This window comes from Coregonus lavaretus, assembly GCF_964263955.1.
Source record: "Coregonus lavaretus genome assembly, chromosome: 3".
Classification (NCBI taxonomy): Eukaryota; Metazoa; Chordata; class Actinopteri; order Salmoniformes; family Salmonidae; genus Coregonus; species Coregonus lavaretus.
Window position 1 is genome coordinate 59,039,471 of NC_139990.1, and position 19,085 is coordinate 59,058,555.

General features: G+C 41.2%; 1 protein-coding gene across 1 annotated transcript in view; it reads right to left on the reverse strand.

Annotated features, from left to right (window-relative positions):
• Nucleotides 1-19,085, reverse strand: part of LOC311119627 (zinc finger protein ZFPM2-like) — a gene marked incomplete at its 5' end in the record, with an annotated part of 126,649 nt that overhangs the window by 78,745 nt on the left and 28,819 nt on the right. The window contains 1 exon segment of the mRNA XM_084157765.1: nucleotides 12,548-12,649. Coding sequence (XP_084013891.1) covers nucleotides 12,548-12,649 — 102 coding nt within the window.

Consider the following 19,085-nt stretch of genomic DNA (forward strand, 5'->3'; position numbering starts at 1 on the left):
GATTACAATCCTCTCTAAATGATTTACATCAGACATACTGTACTATACTGTATTGTAGGATCAATTGCCATAAAATTACTCCTGGCAGAAGGACATATGAAGCAGAAAGTATAAGAAAAACGGATACAGCACATGTCAGACAATTAATTAAAAGAATTCAATACACAGCCTATGACAATAAATAAAATAAAATATCAATAGAAATGTGAATATACAGTGAGGGAAAAAAGTATTTGATCCCCTGCTGATTTTGTACGTTTGCCCACTGACAAAGACATGATCAGTCTATAATTTTAATGGTAGGTTTATTTGAACAATTAGAGAAAGAATAACAACATAAAAATCCAGAAAAACGCATGTAAAAAATGTTATAACTTGATTTGCATTTTAATGAGGGAAATAAGTATTTGACCCCTCTGCAAAACATGACTTAGTACTTGGTGGCAAAACCCTTGTTGGCAATCACAGAGGTCAGACGTTTCTTGTAGTTGGCCACCAGGTTTGCACACATCTGAGGAGGGATTTTGTCCCACTCCTCTTTGCAGATCTTCTCCAAGTCGTTAAGGTTTTGAGGCTGACATTTGGCAACTCGAACCTTCAGCTACCTCCACAGATTTTCTATGGGATTAAGGTCTGGAGACTGGCTAGGCCACTCCAGGACCTTAATGTGCTTCTTCTTGAGCCACTCCTTTGTTGCCTTGGCCGTGTGTTTTGGGTCATTGTCATGCTGGAATACCCATCCACGACCCATTTTCAATGCCCTGGTTGAGGGAAGGAGGTTCTCACCCAAGACTTGACGGTACATGGCCCCGTCCATCATCCCTTTGATGCAGTGAAGTTGTCCTGTCCCCTTAGCAGAAAAACACCCCCAAAGCATAATGTTTCCACCTCCATGTTTGACGGTGGGGATGGTGCTCTTGGGGTCATAGGCAGCATTCCTCCTCCTCCAAACACGGCGAGTTGAGTTGATGCCAAAGAGCTCCATTTTGGTCTCATCTAACCACAACACTTTCACCCAGTTCTCCACTGAATCATTCAGATGTTCATTGGCAAACTTCAGACAGGCCTGTATATGTGCTTTCTTGAGCAGGGGGACCTTGCAGGCGCTGCAGGATTTCAGTCCTTCACGGCGTAGTGTGTTACCAATTGTTTTCTTGGTGACTATGGTCCCAGCTGCCTTGAGATCATTGACAAGATCCTGCCGTGTAGTTCTGGGCTGATTCCTCACCGTTCTCATGTTCATTGCAACTCCACGAGGTGAGATCTTGCATGGAGCCCTAGGCCGAGGGAGATTGACAGTTATTTTGTGTTTCTTCCATTAGCGAATAATCGCAACAACTGTTGTCACCTTCTCACCAAGCTGCTTGGCGATGGTCTTGTAGCCCATTCCAGCCTTGTGTAGGTCTACAATCTTGTCCCTGACATCCTTGGAGAGCTCTTTGGTCTTGGCCACGGTGGGGAGTTTGGAATCTGATTGATTGATTGCTTCTGTGGACAGGTGTCTTTTATACAGGTAACAAGCTGAGATTAGAAGCACTCCCTTTAAGAGTGTGCTCCTAATCTCAGCTCGTTACCTGTATAAAAGACACTTGGGAGCCAGAAATCTTTCTGATTGAGAGGGGGTCAAATACTTATTTCCCTCATTAAAATGCAAACCAATTTATAAGATTTTTGACATGCGTTTTTCTGGATTTTTTTGTTGTTATTCTGTCTCTCACTGTTCAAATAAACCTACCATTATAATTATAGACTGATCATTTCTTTGTCAGTGGGCAAACGTACAAAATTAGCAGGGGATCAAATACTTTTTCCCTCACTGTAAATCATATTTTGTGAAGCAGTTATACACTGTAACAGTAACTGCATCTTTTAATTACAGTAATAGTGCAGTTTGTTACATTTAAAGTGAAATAAATACACACTGCACATATGCACCTTTGAACATACAGTATGGTGATTTAAGTTTGTCGAATTCTCTCCAACCTGACTTCAGGCATGCTCAGTGTGGGCAGAAGAAGTGACTGCCACAGTCATGTGATCCGCTCTAGCCAATCCTGAATCACATGTACATTTTAAGTCACATGGTGGTGGAAAGACAATTGAGAATAGAAGGCACCCCAAATAACAACACATCTAATTGACAAAAAATTTGCACAATCGGATTACTACACACTTCCATGACATGCTATAACATAACATATCGCCCCCGTTCAGATGGGAGACAAGTGAAGTTTGGTACGTTGGAGACATTAGGGACATATTTAGCAACATTTTGTGGATGGCTTTTCCCCCACTGCTTCCCATGTCAATGACAGGGGAGAGTAATCCTATACACAGACTGCTATTGTGAAATGAGAAACTAGCCTCCTTCACTGCCAGAGACCAGATGCACCTCTCTCTCTATCCTAATCTGTAAACGACTTAAAGGAGCCTTATCTCCGGGCTCTTCTGCTTCATTTCATGCTTGATTTACTTTAATTTGTCTGATAGGGCACGAGGATTTGGAAATGGCCCATCTTTCGGTGGAAAATGTTCTGATTTTTCTCCGGCATTGTTATGTGGTTTTTGACTTCTCTCTCTCTCTCTCTCTCTCTCTCTAACGCTCTCTCTCTCACTTCCACTCGCTCTCTCTCTCTCTCTCGCTCTCTCTCCACCCCCTTTCTCTCTCTGTCCCTCCATCTCTCCTTTTTGCTTCCTTGAGAGGGAATCTTGCCCCAGTGCAGCAGTCTGTTTGAGTGCATTTAGATTCGAGCTAACGCAGCAGAAACAGACATTTTTTCCTTTTCCATGTGGTGGTGGTGTGGTGTGATGATTTTGTGATGGGCAACGCCGAGACCAGAGTCTTGTTTGCCTTTCAGATTCTCATTGGGCGCGGTGCAGCCGAGTGCTTCAAACCACAAAGATCTTATGTTTAAGTTAAGAGGCGGCTGGTCCTGCAGTTTAGCAAGTGGGTGAGCGGCTGGCACTGATAAAGTTGCTCCACAATGGAGGAGCCGGGGACAGGGACAAGCAACATGTCTACAGTCAGATGGCTGGCTGATGGAGCTCTTTTCTGGTGGCCCACTGACTGACTGACTGACTGACTCAAGTGTTTGCATGGCTCTGCCTACTCACATCACATCACCAGGGTTTCTCTGGGTTGTTAATGAATGGTAGCTGATCAGTGAGCTGTGATTAGGACAAATATATCTCTCCACAGATTCTCAATCATCTCCATTGTCCTTCCAATGCACCAAGCTAAGAACCAAAACATACATTTTATATTGTGGTGTTAATAATTACAAATAACTATGATGTTTTTTAAACAGTATAATGCAGTATAATCATAACTGTAATAAGGAGGTAGTGAGGTTAAATCTGTAGCCTGTAATTTGTTACCATTCTTTCCACTAAATAGGTAACCAAGACAGCTTTCTATTACGGAGGGTCTGATTTAAATGAGTCACAACTTACATATTCAGCCTCTCCCACACTGACATGCAACGTTACTGGCCCTCCCTCCATACAATGGCATAAATATGTGAGCAACCACTCACACACTCATGCAAGCACTCGCACGCACACACACACTGACCATAATACATACACAACTATACACACACACACACACACACAGGAAAAAGCGAGGAGAACGTTGAAATTCATCTCACAGCCGGAATTGACTTAACTGCGGGTCTGTGCACGGTGATAAACAGAGTGATGATCCGGCAACACGTCTTTATCCATGCTTTGCTTTAATTAACGCCAGCTTGTTTGTTGAAAAGATGATTAATATGCCAATGAAAATTGCATAATTGAATACCACAACACTCACAATCAGGGAGGAACATGCAGTTTTTTATTAACTTTTTATTATCATTATTATTACTATTATTTGGTATTTTAATTCAGTTGACAACCAGTGCCCGCCCCCCGACCTTCACACAAAACCCAACTGGAATTGGCATGACCAGGTGGCCAAGCTGGACACAGCTGTTCATCACCACATACACTGTCTGAGAGGCAGGGGCCACTGCTCTGATATCAATTCCTTTCACTAGGAGGAGAGACTGTGTGTGTGTGTGTGTGTGTGTGTGTGTGTGTGTGTGTGTGTGTGTGTGTGTGTGTGTGTGTGTGTGTGAGAGCGAGAGAGAGAGAGAGAGAGAGAGAGAGAGGGAGGGTAAAGCTTAAGATGTACATTCCCACAGCCAAACCATATGCATTGATGACTTGAGGTAACGTAAATAGCGCAAATATACACTACCAGTCAAAAGTTTGGACACACCTACTCATTCAAGGGTTTTTCTTTATTTTTACATTGTAGAATAATAGTGAAGACATCAAAACTATGAAATAACACATATGGAATCATGTAGTAACCAAAAAAGTGTTAAACAAATCAAAATATATTTTATATTTGAGATTTTTCAAATAGCCACCCGTTGCCTTGATGACAGCTTTGCACACTCTTGGCATTCTCTCAACCAGCTTCACCTGGAATGCTTTTCCAACAGTCTTGAAGGAGTTCCCACATATGCTGAGCACTTGTTGGCTGCTTTTCCTTCACTCTGCCGTCCGACTCATCCCAAACCATCTCAGTTGGGTTGAGGTCGGAGGATTGTGGATGCCAGGTCATCTGATGCAGCACTCCATCACTCTCCTTCTTGGTAAAATAGCCCTTACACAGCCTGGAGGTGTGTTGGGTCATGGTGTCCTGGTGAAAAACAAATGATATTCCCACTAAGCCCAAACCAGATGGGATGGCGTATCGCTGCAGAATGCTGTGGTAGCCATGCTGGTTAAGTGTGCCTTGAATTCTAAATAAATCACAGACAGTGTCACCAACAAAGCATCCCACACCATAACACCTCCTCCTCCATGCTTTACGGTGGGAAATACACATGCGGAGATCATCCGTTCACCCACACCGCGTCTCACAAAGACGAAAAACCAAAAATCTCCAATTTGGACTCCAGATCAATGGACAGATTTCCACCGGTCTAATGTCCATTGCTCGTGTTTCTTGGTCCAAGCAGGTCTCTTCTTCTTATTGGTGTCCTTTAGTAGTGGTTTCTTTGCAGCAATTCAACCATGAAGGCCTGATTCACACAGTCCCCTCTGAACAGTTGATGTTGAGATGTGTCTGTTACTTGAATTCTGTGAAGCATGTATTTGGGATGCAATTTCTGAGGCTGGTAACTATAATGAACTTATCCTCTGCAGCAGAGGTAACTCTGGGTCTTCCATTCCTGTGGTGGTCCTCATGAGAGCCAGTTTCATCATAGCGCTTTATGGTTTTTGAGACTGCACTTGAAGAAACTTTCAAAGTTCTTGAAATGTTCAGTTTTGACTGACCATGTCTTAAAGTAATGATGGGCTGTCGTTTCTCTTTGCTTATTTGAGCTGTTCTTGCCATAATATGGACTTGGTCTTTTACCAAATAGGGCTATCTTCTGTATACCCCCCCTACCTTGTCACAACACAACTGATTGTCTCAAACGCATTAAGAAGGAAATAAATTCCACAATTTAACTTTTAAGAAGGCACACCTGTTAATTGAAATGCATTACAGGTGACTACCTCATGAAGCTGGTTGAGAGAATGCCAAGAGAGTGCAAAGCTGTCATCAAGGCAAAGGGTGGCTATTTGAAGAATCTCAAATATAAAATATATTTTGATTTGTTTAAGACTTTTTTGGTTACTACATGATTCCATATGTGTTATTTCATAGTTTTGATGTCTTCACTATTATTCTACAATGTAAAAAATAGTAAAAATAAAGAAAAACCCTTGAATGAGTAGGTGTGTCCAAACTTTTGACTGGTACTGTATGTACATAAAATATGACCCAGTGCACCTACTCAGTAAGATTCAGTTGAACTCTCAATGAATCATGGAGGAGCAGCACAGAGAAAGACACCCAAATATATTATATATTTACAGAAAAATGAAATCCTATGGAGTGCAGAGGGACTCGAAAAAATTCAACTTCCCTTAAGTTTCAGTTGAGTAACTCATTGTATTACATCCTCTCAAATAACTTGCACGAAACATTTCCATCTACATTTTAAATACACACACCATATTCACCCAAAGAAGTAGAAGACTGCTATATTTCTCATCTAGCCAGCCTCAGAGGGTATAAGCATTGCAGAACAAACATATTCAGAGTGCTAAAGAAAAAACCTGCATTGGGAACCAAGTCCCTCAGGGCAGAATCACTGCCACCAACTGTGTTCAGCTTCATATATAGCAACAGCTTTCATTCTCATTTAATTCTGTCATAAAAAAACTACTGAAAATTAAGACGTGATTTTGTTGTGGACATCCAATGATACAGTGATTCTCTTGAAAAATGTGACAATCAATAGAATCTATATCTATTGACTATTTTAAGGAAACTGTTTCAGCCCACACACTGTACCTAAGCAAACTCTTAGTCAAAATACCTAGAGTGATAATAACAGCGATTTAATTTAGTCCTATTTTAGATTATATAACTAACAACCATGACGTTTTGCCATAAAGCCTCTTAGTACAGTATATCGGATCAGTGAGTACATTTGCATGAAAGAACTGCAGCATATGAGTGGAGTGATTTCTCTAATCTCTTGTTGCATATTTGATCAACACAATCAAACATTATTTTCCATGGTTTGTGTGTGTGTGTGTGTGTGTGTGGGTGTGTGGGTGTGTGTGTGTGTGTGTGTGTGTGTGTGTGTGTGTGTGTGTGTGTGTGTGTGTGTGTGTGTGTGTGTGCCCGCGCGTGTGTACGCTATACATGTATGTGTCTGTGTGAGGAAGTGAATGTAATGTGAAGTAGAGAGAGCATAGCAAGTTTCTATTTTGTAGTGTGGAGTACCAGCTTAGACATTCACCACTCCTCCACTGCTTGCTCTGGGCCAGGGATGGCCCACAATTTCAGAAAAACCCTGATGAGAAAATGAGTGCTGAGATTGCAGTTTAGTTTCCATGTTTTCATTCCCAAAGTTCCTAGCTGTTGTTCATAGTTTGATCATCAGTATCTGAAATCTCATCATTATTTTTCCAAGACTTGATAAAAAGCTTTGAATAAAACCACTGGGAGAGATAAAACATCCTTTTGAGAGAGAATCGCTATGATGTACATCCAAATCTGTTGATTTTAGGAAATAAATTATAAACAACTTGAACGAGTCTCCTCAGTTTTCTACTTTGCTGAAATAAAAGTCCAGACTACGTCTGTAAGTCTACTTAAAATGCTTTAGGTACTGTATCTATCTATTTATCAGAAGAGGTGGCTGCTACATCCCTGTCTTATGATCATTGTGCCCAGACAGGCAGTTCTACAGATGTATGATCTTAATTTTATTACCCTGTTGCAAGAAATGTAAAACTTGTAATGTATTTGAGGTTTAAAAAGGCTTCTGAAGTTTATAATTTCCACTTTGAAATTTCAGACTTGATTTTCCTTTACAAAAAATTTATCAACCCCTACAAAAATGTCCATTAATTATAATCCACATAATAATTCACATTTCCTGTTGCTGCAGGATTATTGTCCTGCTGTAGCAAACTGGCTCAAATTAAGATCCTACATCTGTATCAAACCATTCAAATGGATCTTGCGAGCTACATTTCCGGCATACAAAAGCTCTGCAAACTCCTCCTGAAGGATTCATCTACATCCTAATATTTCCAATCCAATTTAACCGGAGCAGTCAGAGTGGTCTGAGCACTAGTTTACCAATCTTTGCTTTCCAAGACTATGTGCTGAAGGCTTGAGGGGTTCAATCAATGGTGCTTTGATCTTGACTGGAACTATAATTATTTAACATTGTTACAAGGATTTCTCTAATCCATCCTAGCATTAAATCCCTTTTACACCCTCATCTTCTGCAGCCCTAATCTGCATCTGTGCACTCCGTTTGTCTCTTTCTCTCATTCCAGCACCCCTTCCTCCTTCCTTCCTTACCACATCCTCAATTAATGGACTTCAGAGTCAGAATTAAAAATGCACTGTTGCCGTGCAGAACTTGTCAGGTGCCAGAAGAACTCTCATTAAAAGTGGCTGTGTGCATTCAAGATGGAGTCTTCTAGAGGTGTGATGACAAGGGTCTGTATAGGAAGTGTGCTGCCCCAGCTTGCGGACTGGGGTCATCTCATAGTTAGCTCATAGTGTGCTATAATTATGTAGCCAAAAACATGAAGGTGTACGAGGGGATTCGTAGCTTTTTTGATACCCCATTTGGACAACTAACCTGCTACACTGCATCTGCTGTATTATACTGTATCGGCAAAAAAGTTAGTCCTGACAAAAGTCATTATTGTCCGGAGTATACCGATGTAGGAAATACCGATGCAGGAAATGCAAACTTGTAGTGTATTCAAGGTTTAAAAAGGCTTCTAAAGTTCGTAATTTCCACTTTAAAATGTCAGACTTGATTTGCCCTAATGAAAAACGTATCAACCCCTACAAAAAATGTCCATTAATTATAATCCACATAATAATCCCCATTTCCTGTTGCTGTAGGATTATTTTCCTGCTGTAGCAAACTGGCTCAAAATAAGATCCTACATTTGTAAACCCTAATCGGTTTATTTTGGTGGTCATTCTGACTCACAACAAAGAGGGCCAACAGTCTCTCTGTCCGTTCCTCCGTCCTCAAATATTTGTGACTCTATGTTTCACAATGATATAAATAGCAGCACAGCGATAGCAAACATTTGTCGAGGCACCTGCCACGGTATCGTGGCCATCTGCTCTACAAATTCTCCTCGCATGACATATGTGCATAAAACCTGAAACGTTATTGTTTTTGTGTGGACCAGTAGGCGGGAACATCGCCATCGGCAAACACTCAAAGGTGGGCTGGAGTAAAAAACTGTGAGACTACTGTAGTCTTCATCTGAGGACAGACATGTTTTGCTGTGCAGCTTTTGATGACTTGATGAAGGGGGTGGAGGCCGGCGGGAGATGAAGGGGGTGGGTGGATAGGGGAGGGGTCTGTTCCTGTCTGACCGTTGGACATCGTCTCGGTGGGCCACTCCTTCAGCTGACCCCAACCTGTCCGACCGTGGCTCATGCCCAGCTGGCACAGAGAGAAGGGTAGGTGGGCAGTGTGCCTGTTCAGGACCAGTCAAGCAGAAAGAATTATGGGCAAGGTGATCATCACTTCTGCTCATTTGCTTGTGTTTAGTGCTCTCCTTCCCTCTCCTTCCCTGCCCCCGTTTCCTTCACAAAACTTCTCACCCAGCTGATGGTGCAATCTTGGACGCATTATCTTCAAGGAAGACTGTTTGTCAGATGTATCTTACGTAGTACAAATAGAGCAGCGTGTTGTTTAGTTGATTTTAACAGTAAAATGACATTGTATCATGCTAACACCGAGATGGAAGATTACATTATGTTTACAGATATACATAAAAGTGTCTGCTTAATCAGCCATGTAAGCCTAAGCTAACAACTGCATTCCTACAAACGTAGGGAGAACGTTTTACTCTGTACAGTATTGAGACAAAACCACACAAGAAGCAATGAGAGAGAGCCTCCTCTGAAGCTAACTGAGTTTCCATGTCTTTTCACGGGGGTGTGGCTCATAAGAGCAGACATGTAGATTACAACGTGCAGAAGTTCATTAGACGCTAACGCTAGCTAAAACCCACCACTCTCATTTAGCCTTGAGGAAGAGTGGCAGATCTGTATCGAAGACAAAGTAGTCCATGGAAATGAGTGAAGAATAGCAGTGAAGAATAGCAGTACTTTACAGTCAGGGTTATCTCCCATTATTATACATGGATTTCAAATATCCATGACACCAAATGAACATGAAACAGCAGATCTCTGTGCTGATTGCTTCAGGGATGACATGGTTCTATTGAGAACTCCCTGGGTGTTCTCTGTTCTAGGAGAGAACTGACTTCAGAGGCAGAACACCCATCAGATTAATGAGTCACATGGTTCTACTGTCATACTATATAGGAAGGAACACTGGGAAACTAGTAGTTCCAATGGCTGTGGGTTAGCATGGTGCTGGAAACACCAATGTTGTGGGTTCGATTCCCACATGGGCCACATAAACACGTGTCACTGTCCGTGTCAACTGTTCTGTAAGTAACTTTGGATAAAAGAGTCCTCTAAACAACTATATTACAACACTTGATATGTGTTCATCCTTACACGGTACATAAAGATGAAAAGTTCAATTAGAGAATGTACTCTGTTAGCTGCTTTTGTCATTTTATCGACAGAGGAAAATGTCCAGGGGTGGTTGAATAGGAACACCAAAGACAGGTGAGGATGTTCAGAGCCCACCTCATTAGAAAAAACGCCCCCTTTCTTTATGTAACAGCCATTATACATCCTATTCAGATACACACACTGAGTGATTAAAAATGATCCGGTGCTGATCTTTATCGCACCTGCTTAAACTTAAGCCAAGAAATAACAAAGAGAATTTGAATGCTACAGCTATCTGAACATTTACAAAGAGATTACAGCGTAGACAGTCTCAAACTAAATAAATTTGCTTTTAATCGCTTTGAACAGGAAGCCATGTAATTTCAAAATGTTCGTATCTGATTGTCTGATTTCCCTCTTTATTCAAATTATAACATGCCCATCTTACTTTTCCAACACAATGGGACAAATTAAAATGGAAAATGACCTTTCATGGCAGGCGTGATGGGATAGTGAATGGCATTATTATGCACAAAGATTTATTTCTTGCCCACTTTAGACTGTAGCCCACTGCCCACAAAGACAACAGAAGGAGTGCCAGCCACATCCGGCTCTGAAAACTTTGGCTCCCTCATGGACTAGTAGAACATAAAGGATGTTAAGAAATACTAATAAGACTACCTGAAACTGAGAGGGAGTGCACCTTATCCTAACAAAACTATATTAATTATGTAGATAGTGTAGCAATGATGATATACTAACATATATGAGTATGGATCCTTGGGGCTTTGACCAGGTAGATAGATACATGCCTGTATGTAGGAGTGGTCAGTGAGACAGTAGTGCTATCTCATCTGAAGTCATGTTTCTGGAGTTAGAGTTTGAGAGAAACCCTAAGTATGAGACAGACAATCCAAGGTCATGTTCAGTAGGGCACACCGTATCAAAATGTTTGGCAACGGTAAACGGAAATCTCTATTAGTATTGGACAAGTTCAGTCAGGTAGTTCAGTTAGGTAGGACCTTACTCAGTTTCAAACGTTTTCTCCCTACTGAACACCCCCACCCCCCCAGTCAGTCCAGCAGTTAGTGTTCTGTTATGAGCCTGCAATTCTCAATATTCAGACGGCTAAGGACAGAGAGAGAGAGCAAGAGAGAGAGAGAGAGAGAGAGAGAGAGAGAGAGAGAGAGAGAGAGAGAGAGAGAAGAAAGATGTCCAGAGAGCGAGAGCGAGAGAAAGACAGAGAGAGAGATGGAGAGCGACAGAGACAGAGAGAGATCGGTATATAATTACAGCCAGTCATAGAGCTCCCATCCCCTCCCATCCTATCTCCCTTTCAAAGACAGCAGTATTTTTAAGCTCAGCGTTTTCCCCGGGCCCAAAAGGCCTTCTCTTCGTCATGTGATGCCTGCTGTCTTTTTGTCATGGTGGCCCCCATAGTGGAGCGCTGACCTCCTCAGCCCTGTCTCCTGACTGATCATGGTGATGTTTTATTACTGTCAGCCCAGCCTCTCTAATCTTTAACCAGCAATGCTCATTTCTTTCCCCAGATTTAAATGCAAATGTAAAATTAATGATAACTGCATTATCTGATAGGGGCCGATAACACTGATTCACTGTCAGTATAAAATACACACCGCAGGGGGCTACAGCACCAGCACAACTTGTCCAAATCCCACTTTTATAAACGTATGTACCTGCTGCAATAAATTCTTAAGGTCATATGCATTAGAAGGGAATCATATTTTGTGTGTTCAGCAATGTGGATGTAATGCCCTCAACAGTAATTGCTGTGCTGCTATCTTGTTCGATGTATTATCCATCACTTTGATGAAGTGACTTTTAATACGGAAAAACAAGATACAGCCATTTTTCTTAACCCTTGTGAAGAAAAGCAAGGGAAATCTGCATGGTAAAATGAGATTTTCAAGGAGAAAATAAATATAGTTCGTTTTTTTATTATAAGCTTTCTGTTGGGGTCCCATTCTATGTTCAAGCACATATACAATAAGATTAAGAGCAAAGCAATTTCATCCACCCATTCAACACTGGTAAGTTAAGTTACTATTCAATGGTGATAATATACTCATTTAGCTCACCACATTACTTTTCCCAGTTTTACCATCTATTGTTGTTAGGAAGCACAATTTATCCCAACTTTAGAGACTTTTGCAGCTTATATCTCATGGGCCTTGCTCTTTCCCTCTCTGGTAGATTTGAAGGCACTCATCCTACAAGGTGCATTCCATTCCCATCGGGCAAAATATGTCATTAGATGTCATAAAAAAGTCACTTCCTGGTTGAAATGTGGCTTTCTGGTTGAGAGATGTCAGATAACTGCAAGACAACCAGATGCCAACCACCAGGTAAAGACATTACAAAGAGAGAGAGAAATGGACGTAAACGTACTTGGTCCATCCCAGTCCTCTGGTCCTATAGCTGGGTGTCTGGTCTTCTCACTCTGTCCATCCATGTCTGACTCCCCTGCTTCTCCACTGCCATCTTCTTCACCTGTAGACAGACGGAGAGATGGGACAGGTTGGTCATACAGTAATCATACTGTTGCCAGAACATGTTTGATCGAGGGGCACCCATATAATACAGTTAAAACAACTGTTATCAATGAAGAAGACATACGACTATATCCAAGTCATAGTGTTCAGATATCATATCAGTGCCTTCAGACAGTATTCATACCCCTTGACTTATTCCACATTTTGTTGTGTTTCATCCTGAACTCAAAATGTTTTGAATATATATTTTTTCTCAACCATCTACACACAATACCCTATAATGACAAAGTGAAAACATGTTTACAAATGTATTAATAATGAAATACAGAAATATCTAATTTACATAAGTATTCACTCCCCTGAGTCAATACATGTTAGAATCCCCTTTGGCAGCGATTACAGCTGTGAGTCTTTCTGGGTACGTCTCTAAGAGCTTTGCACACCTGGATTGTACAATATTTGCTCATTATTCTTAAAAAAATTATTCAAGCGCTGTCAAGTTGGTTGTTGATCATTGCTAGACAACCATTTTCAAGTCTTGCCATAGATTTTCAAGCCGATTTGATTTAAAACCATAACTAGGCCACTTAGGAACATTCAATGTCGTCTTGCTAAGCAACTCCAGTGTATATTTGGCCTTGTGTTTTAGGTTTTTGTCCTGCTGAAAGGTGAATCTGTCTCCCAGTGTCTGGTGAAAAGCAGACTGAACCAAGTTTTCCTCTAGGATTGTGCCTGTGCTTAGCTCTATTCCATTTATTTGTATCCTAAAAAGCTCCCTAGTACTTGTAGATGACTAGTGCTGAACGATTAGTGCTTTTTGAGGTTGATTCGGTTTCGGTTTGATTATTCAAAAATAATCATGATTTTCAATTTAGGTTTCGATATTTAAAAAAACACATTAAATGCACTATGCATTATGTGGGTTGAATGCTGTAACAATACAGGATAAAACAATTAATACAAGTCCCATGATGGTAGTAACTGCCCATTACTGCTTATCACTTTTTAACATGACTTTACTTTAATAAAATATTTCAGTTGTTGTGTATATTACATTTGTTTTATTTGATGGCTTTATATTATTTCATTCCAAGTGATCATCTCATCTCTATAGAGCTGCTGCCTATGCTGTCTGACGAAATCATTATTTTAGTAGTTCTTCAAAGTACATAAGGCATACATTTATAACTGCTAAATACGAACTATCAATCACTTAGATAAAGTATTTTCAGGTAAAAAATACCTCGTGAAGCAACTGCTCTCTATGTATCCCTCTTGATCGCGCATTCTTATGTCTCTTGTATAGCAGGCGTAGAAGAAACAGACTGGACACATAGGCACGCAATGGATTATGGTCATTGTGGTTATTATCAAGTTTTCTGCGCTAAACTATGCAGAACATTGGCCTGTTGGAAACTACAACTCCCTACTACATCGCACAGTTCGGGCATGATCTGATTTATCTCTAGAGAACTGCAGCGCAATGTGTGCACTGAGCTCACAGAGAACCCCCAAACTAAATGGAATTCAAATAATTGAACCAATGTCGGTCAATTTGTTGTTTACAAACCGAAAAATAACCGACATTTCTGTTAATTGCTCAGCACTACCGATGACAAGCATACCCATAACATGATGCAGCAACCACCAAACTTAAAAATATGAAGAGTGGTACTGTTGTATTCAGGACATAAAGTTCATTTCTTTGCCACATTTTTTGCAGAGTTACTTTAGTGCCTTATTGAAAACAGGATGCATGTTTTGGAATATTTTTATTCTGTACAAGCTTCCTTCTTTTCACTCTGTCATTTAGGTTAGTATTGTGGAGTAACTACAATGTTGTTGATCCATCCTCTCTATCACAGCCATTAAACTCTGTAACTGTTTTAAAATCCCCATTGGCGTCATGATGAAATCCCTGAGCGGTTTACTTCCTCTCTGGCAACTGAGTTAGGAAGGATGCCTCTATCTTTGTAGTGACTGGGTTTATTGATACACCATCCAAAGTGTAATTAATAATTTATCTACCAATAGGTGCCCTTCTTTGCGAGGCATTGGAAAACCTTCCTGGTCTTTGTGGTTGAATCTGTGGTTGAAATGCACTGCTCGACTGAGGGACCTTATACATAATTGTATATGTGGGGTACAGAGATGAGATAGTCATTCAAAAATCATGTTAAACACTATTATTGCAAACAGAGTGAGTCCATGCAACTTATTATGTGACTTGTCAAGCTAATTTTTACTCCTGAACTTATTTAGGCTTGCCATAACAAAGGGGTTGAATACTTATTGCTTCAAACATTTCATTTAGAATTAATTTGTAAAAATGTCTAAAAACATAATTCCACACATAATTCCACTTTGGCATTATGGGGTCTTGTGTGTAGGCCAGGGACACAAACCATTTTAAACCATTTTAAATTCAGGCTGTAACACAACAAAATGTGGAAAAAGTAAAGGGGTGTGAATACCTTCTGAAGGCACTGTAACTAATGTTAAAGGTCTATGGCTCAAAACAATAAATAAACGGTTACGTTAGCTATACATACTGTTTTCTTAACATTAAGCAATGTCATCCCTGCAGCTTTGAATACACTGTCTTTTTGTTACTATGCAATATAGTCCAGTACAGTGCATTGAATTGTAAGAAGTATCAAGTGTGTGTAACTGTGGGACCACCGGCTGGTGCAGTTCCCATGAGTTACCATACAGGAGGAAGCCCATGTGTAGCAGGAAGGAAGGAGGAGCAAGAAAGTTGGCATAGCAAGAAAAAGAGAGAGAGAGAGAGAGAGAGGAAGGTGGCTATTTATTACTGTTTGATCTATTGTGGAGGAGGGAGAATGTGTGTTCTAGGATGCAGAACAGCAGATCTCAGGGCTGAGGCTCAGAAAGAGAGAGAACGAGAGAGAGATAGACGGGGAGAGAAACAGAGGGGGGGGGGGGGGGGGGGAGACAGGGAGAGGGAGAGAGGGAGAGAGGGGGTGGAGAGAGAGGGAGAAGCGGAGAGAGGACATACCCAGGGATATTTAGCTATCTTTCTCTAACCTGGGAAGTAAAGTGCTTAAATACCTTGGTAAACATACAGCACTGTACACCCTACACAGCCACAACAACAACCAATGCTGCTTACCACGTTCCTAGATTTTCCTTGAAAACCTCTTCTGTTTTGCATGTCCAGGTCCACAGATAATTAAGTCATTCTATAACAAACCCCTTGTCTTTTTCTAAATCCAATACATTCAATGTGGCTAAAAACACTAGCACAGCGGAGGGGAGACTGCTGGATAAGAGCGTCTGCTAAATTATTAGAATGTAAAAATGTTTACGTCTCCAGCCCTGACTTCAGTCTCTGAGCTCTACTGCCCTGCTTGGTGGTGGTAGGCTTGTCCTTAGTGGAGGGATACTTAGTTCTATCTGTTCACATAATCTTTTCCATTGCTTTGATGTGTTAAACCTACAGTGTACGTCCAAGGGCGTTGATGGATTATTATTAGACTTCATTGAAGAAGGTAGTGGAGGGATGGATTTAGTCAGACCCTTCTGATGTACTATGAATACTACTACTCTGGTTAAAAGTAGTGTGCTATATAGTAAATAGGGTGCCATATCGGACACGTCTATACAGTCCAGAATAAGGCCTTAACATTGTCTCCATCCTGGGTTAATCTTCAGATCAATCAAACACTCACTACGGTTGTTTGGCTTTCTACACACGACTCACTTCAAAGAAAGCAGCAAACATTGCCAAAAGGACAGCAGCTTCCTGCCTCTCTGTGAGAGCAAAAAAAAACGACAAGTGAAGGAAGTCTGCAGCACTGTCCTACTAACAGTAACATGAGGTCACAGTGACCCAGTTTAGCTTATGCAAGTGTCTGTTTGGGATGGCGAAATTCTCCCCCTTGCCTTCCTTCCCAGTAAGTATTATCAGTGAGCCCACTCACTGAATCCCCTCCCTATTTATTGTTGGGGGCCTGGAGTACAGTTAGCTGGAGAAGCTCTTTAGCATACTGGGGATCACTAGGCGTTATGACTAGGATAACAAAGGGCGAATATCAACAGTTCCTTTCAGTGGAGCGAGTTTAAAGAAGCCGGGTGAGATAACATTAAAGGCAGTACCTTGATCTCAGGCGAACATGTTAAGCCCTGCAACGAAACGTATTGGAAGTGTTTAATTACAGCTCAGGAAATGAAGCTACAAGATGATTCCTTAATTAAGCAGTGATTACGGATTTTCTGCTGCCTTCTATCTAACCACCGTTTGCAATGCATTTTAAACACAATCGCCCAGGCAACCTCACAGAGATGAACAATGTCACAGGCAAGCATTGGGCTTGATGAAGTTTCCTCTCTAGCAAATGTTGCAGGGGAAACCAGCAAGGAGAAAATGTTGTACCAGTATGTAGGCTACAGTATGATAAAAGATACAGGGATACATACAGCCTCTTCATGACTTCAATGTGCATGAGCTATCTCAAAACCTTTTGGCCATACAAATAGACTATTAAAGCATTCCGTTTCATTCAGAGGGGGCTGTGTTTGATATAACTTATTTATTGCGGTGTTATCAAAGGATACAGATTGTCAATGATTTACATTATAGTCTATTTCATCGTAATCTACCGCCGGCTAAATCTCTTTCCATGTGCTATCAAATGAAGACATTTAGGGGTGAATGAGAAAGAGAATGTATCTGACAGTGAGGATGGAGAAAGGTGGAGTGAAGAGTATGGGGTAGGGTAGGGAAACATGGGGTAGGGTAGGGAAACCTGGGGGAGGGTAGGGAAACATGGGGTAGGGTAGGGAAGCATGGGGTAGGGTAGGGAAAGTTGGGGAAGGGTAGGGAAGCATGGGGGAGGGTAGGGTGGCATGCGGTAGGGTACAGAGCACAGTGTATGTTCGGGCAGGTTTGGCGGGCATGTTTCAAGGAGTCAGTGAGCTGTTAGAATCAGCCCTCCCTATCGCTGCTTCATCAAAGGACAGCCTCTCCAGCCAAATCACAGTCACACACGGTCGGGTGCCACACATCCAGGTCAATAAGCTTATAGACGATTTACACAAACAACTCCTCCAGCAAGGTAGGAACAAAGTCATATTGGCTTTTTCTCTCCCTTTTAGCATTGTCTCTGCCAAGGAAGCCCTTGAAAATGTCAATCTGGTTCGCATGCGACTTTAAGGAGCTCAGAGACGTCTAATCTCACCAGCCAGCCAACAGACAGGTTGCTACTCCCTCTACATGGTCTTATTGTAGCATAGGGAATGCTGATGTTTAAATGGTGTTAGTAAAGCAAATGGTTACTGTATGTTTAACCCACCATAGGATGTGTTAGGTTAAGATTTAGGGTTGGGTTCGACCATAGATCTACGTTAGTCTCAAGGTTGTCATAATAACCAAACTGCTATCAAGATCACATCGCTTTCTAATGAATGCTTTGAGGAAAATCAACTAGCTAAATCTAATCAAAGGCAAATGACAGAAGGTCATTCATGTTTAAAGAAGGTTGTTGATACAGCAAATAACATGTAGTTATCAGCCATTCCAAAAAGACACTGTCCCCACCAAAGTCAAGCATACCTCTAAGACTTCTGTCTCTGTTCTCAGAAAAACCATTACAGAGAATAAATCATAAATCTTTCAGAGATACAGGCAGTGTCAAAACACCCCACCAACACTATGCAGTGGAGCTCTCCAATGGAGGGAGGTTATTAGTGAATAAGCCTTGCCACTGTCTCTTTAACCGCCAATAAATTCCCATCATTACAGAATCTGGCAGTTTTCCTGGGCGTCTGTAGCACCAGGTTTTATCTCACTCTCCCTCCAGTCTGGGAGCATGTAGATCTGGCCCAGTTAGATTGTCATACTTAACAAACATTCATGATTAATTTCCTCCACTGAGTCAAATGGGGCTAAAGGGATGTCTCGATTCATCTTATCGCGCCACAAATTAGCATTTCTCATATTCCTCAGCATCAACTGTGCATTAAAATTCCACATTTACCATTCCAGGCACTGGGCTGGCAGCTGTGGCAAAAAAAAAAACAGAGTGGCAAAAAAAAAAACAGAGAACGGAGGAGATGTTCTGTTGGTGAGGATCCTGATTATTTCTGAATGGCACAAAGAGTGGCATATGAATTCTGCCACTTTCTGTTTCTTGCTATATGTCTCTGACTGACTATGATTCAGATTTGCCATTGAAAGGTCAAATCGAGGGTCAATGTGATTTTGTATTTACCACAATGAGTAGCCTACCAGATATTCAGGTCCCCTTCAACTGTGAGAAAGTAAACTGTGTATGACTGCATTGTAATGCCATAATTTGGGTCTATTAACGGTGTTTGGAACATAAATGCAATCGTCTCATTCTTAGAAATGCAATTACATTTATGTTATACGGTCACTGTATGCACTTTGCTACCATCAGCATCAAATGTTC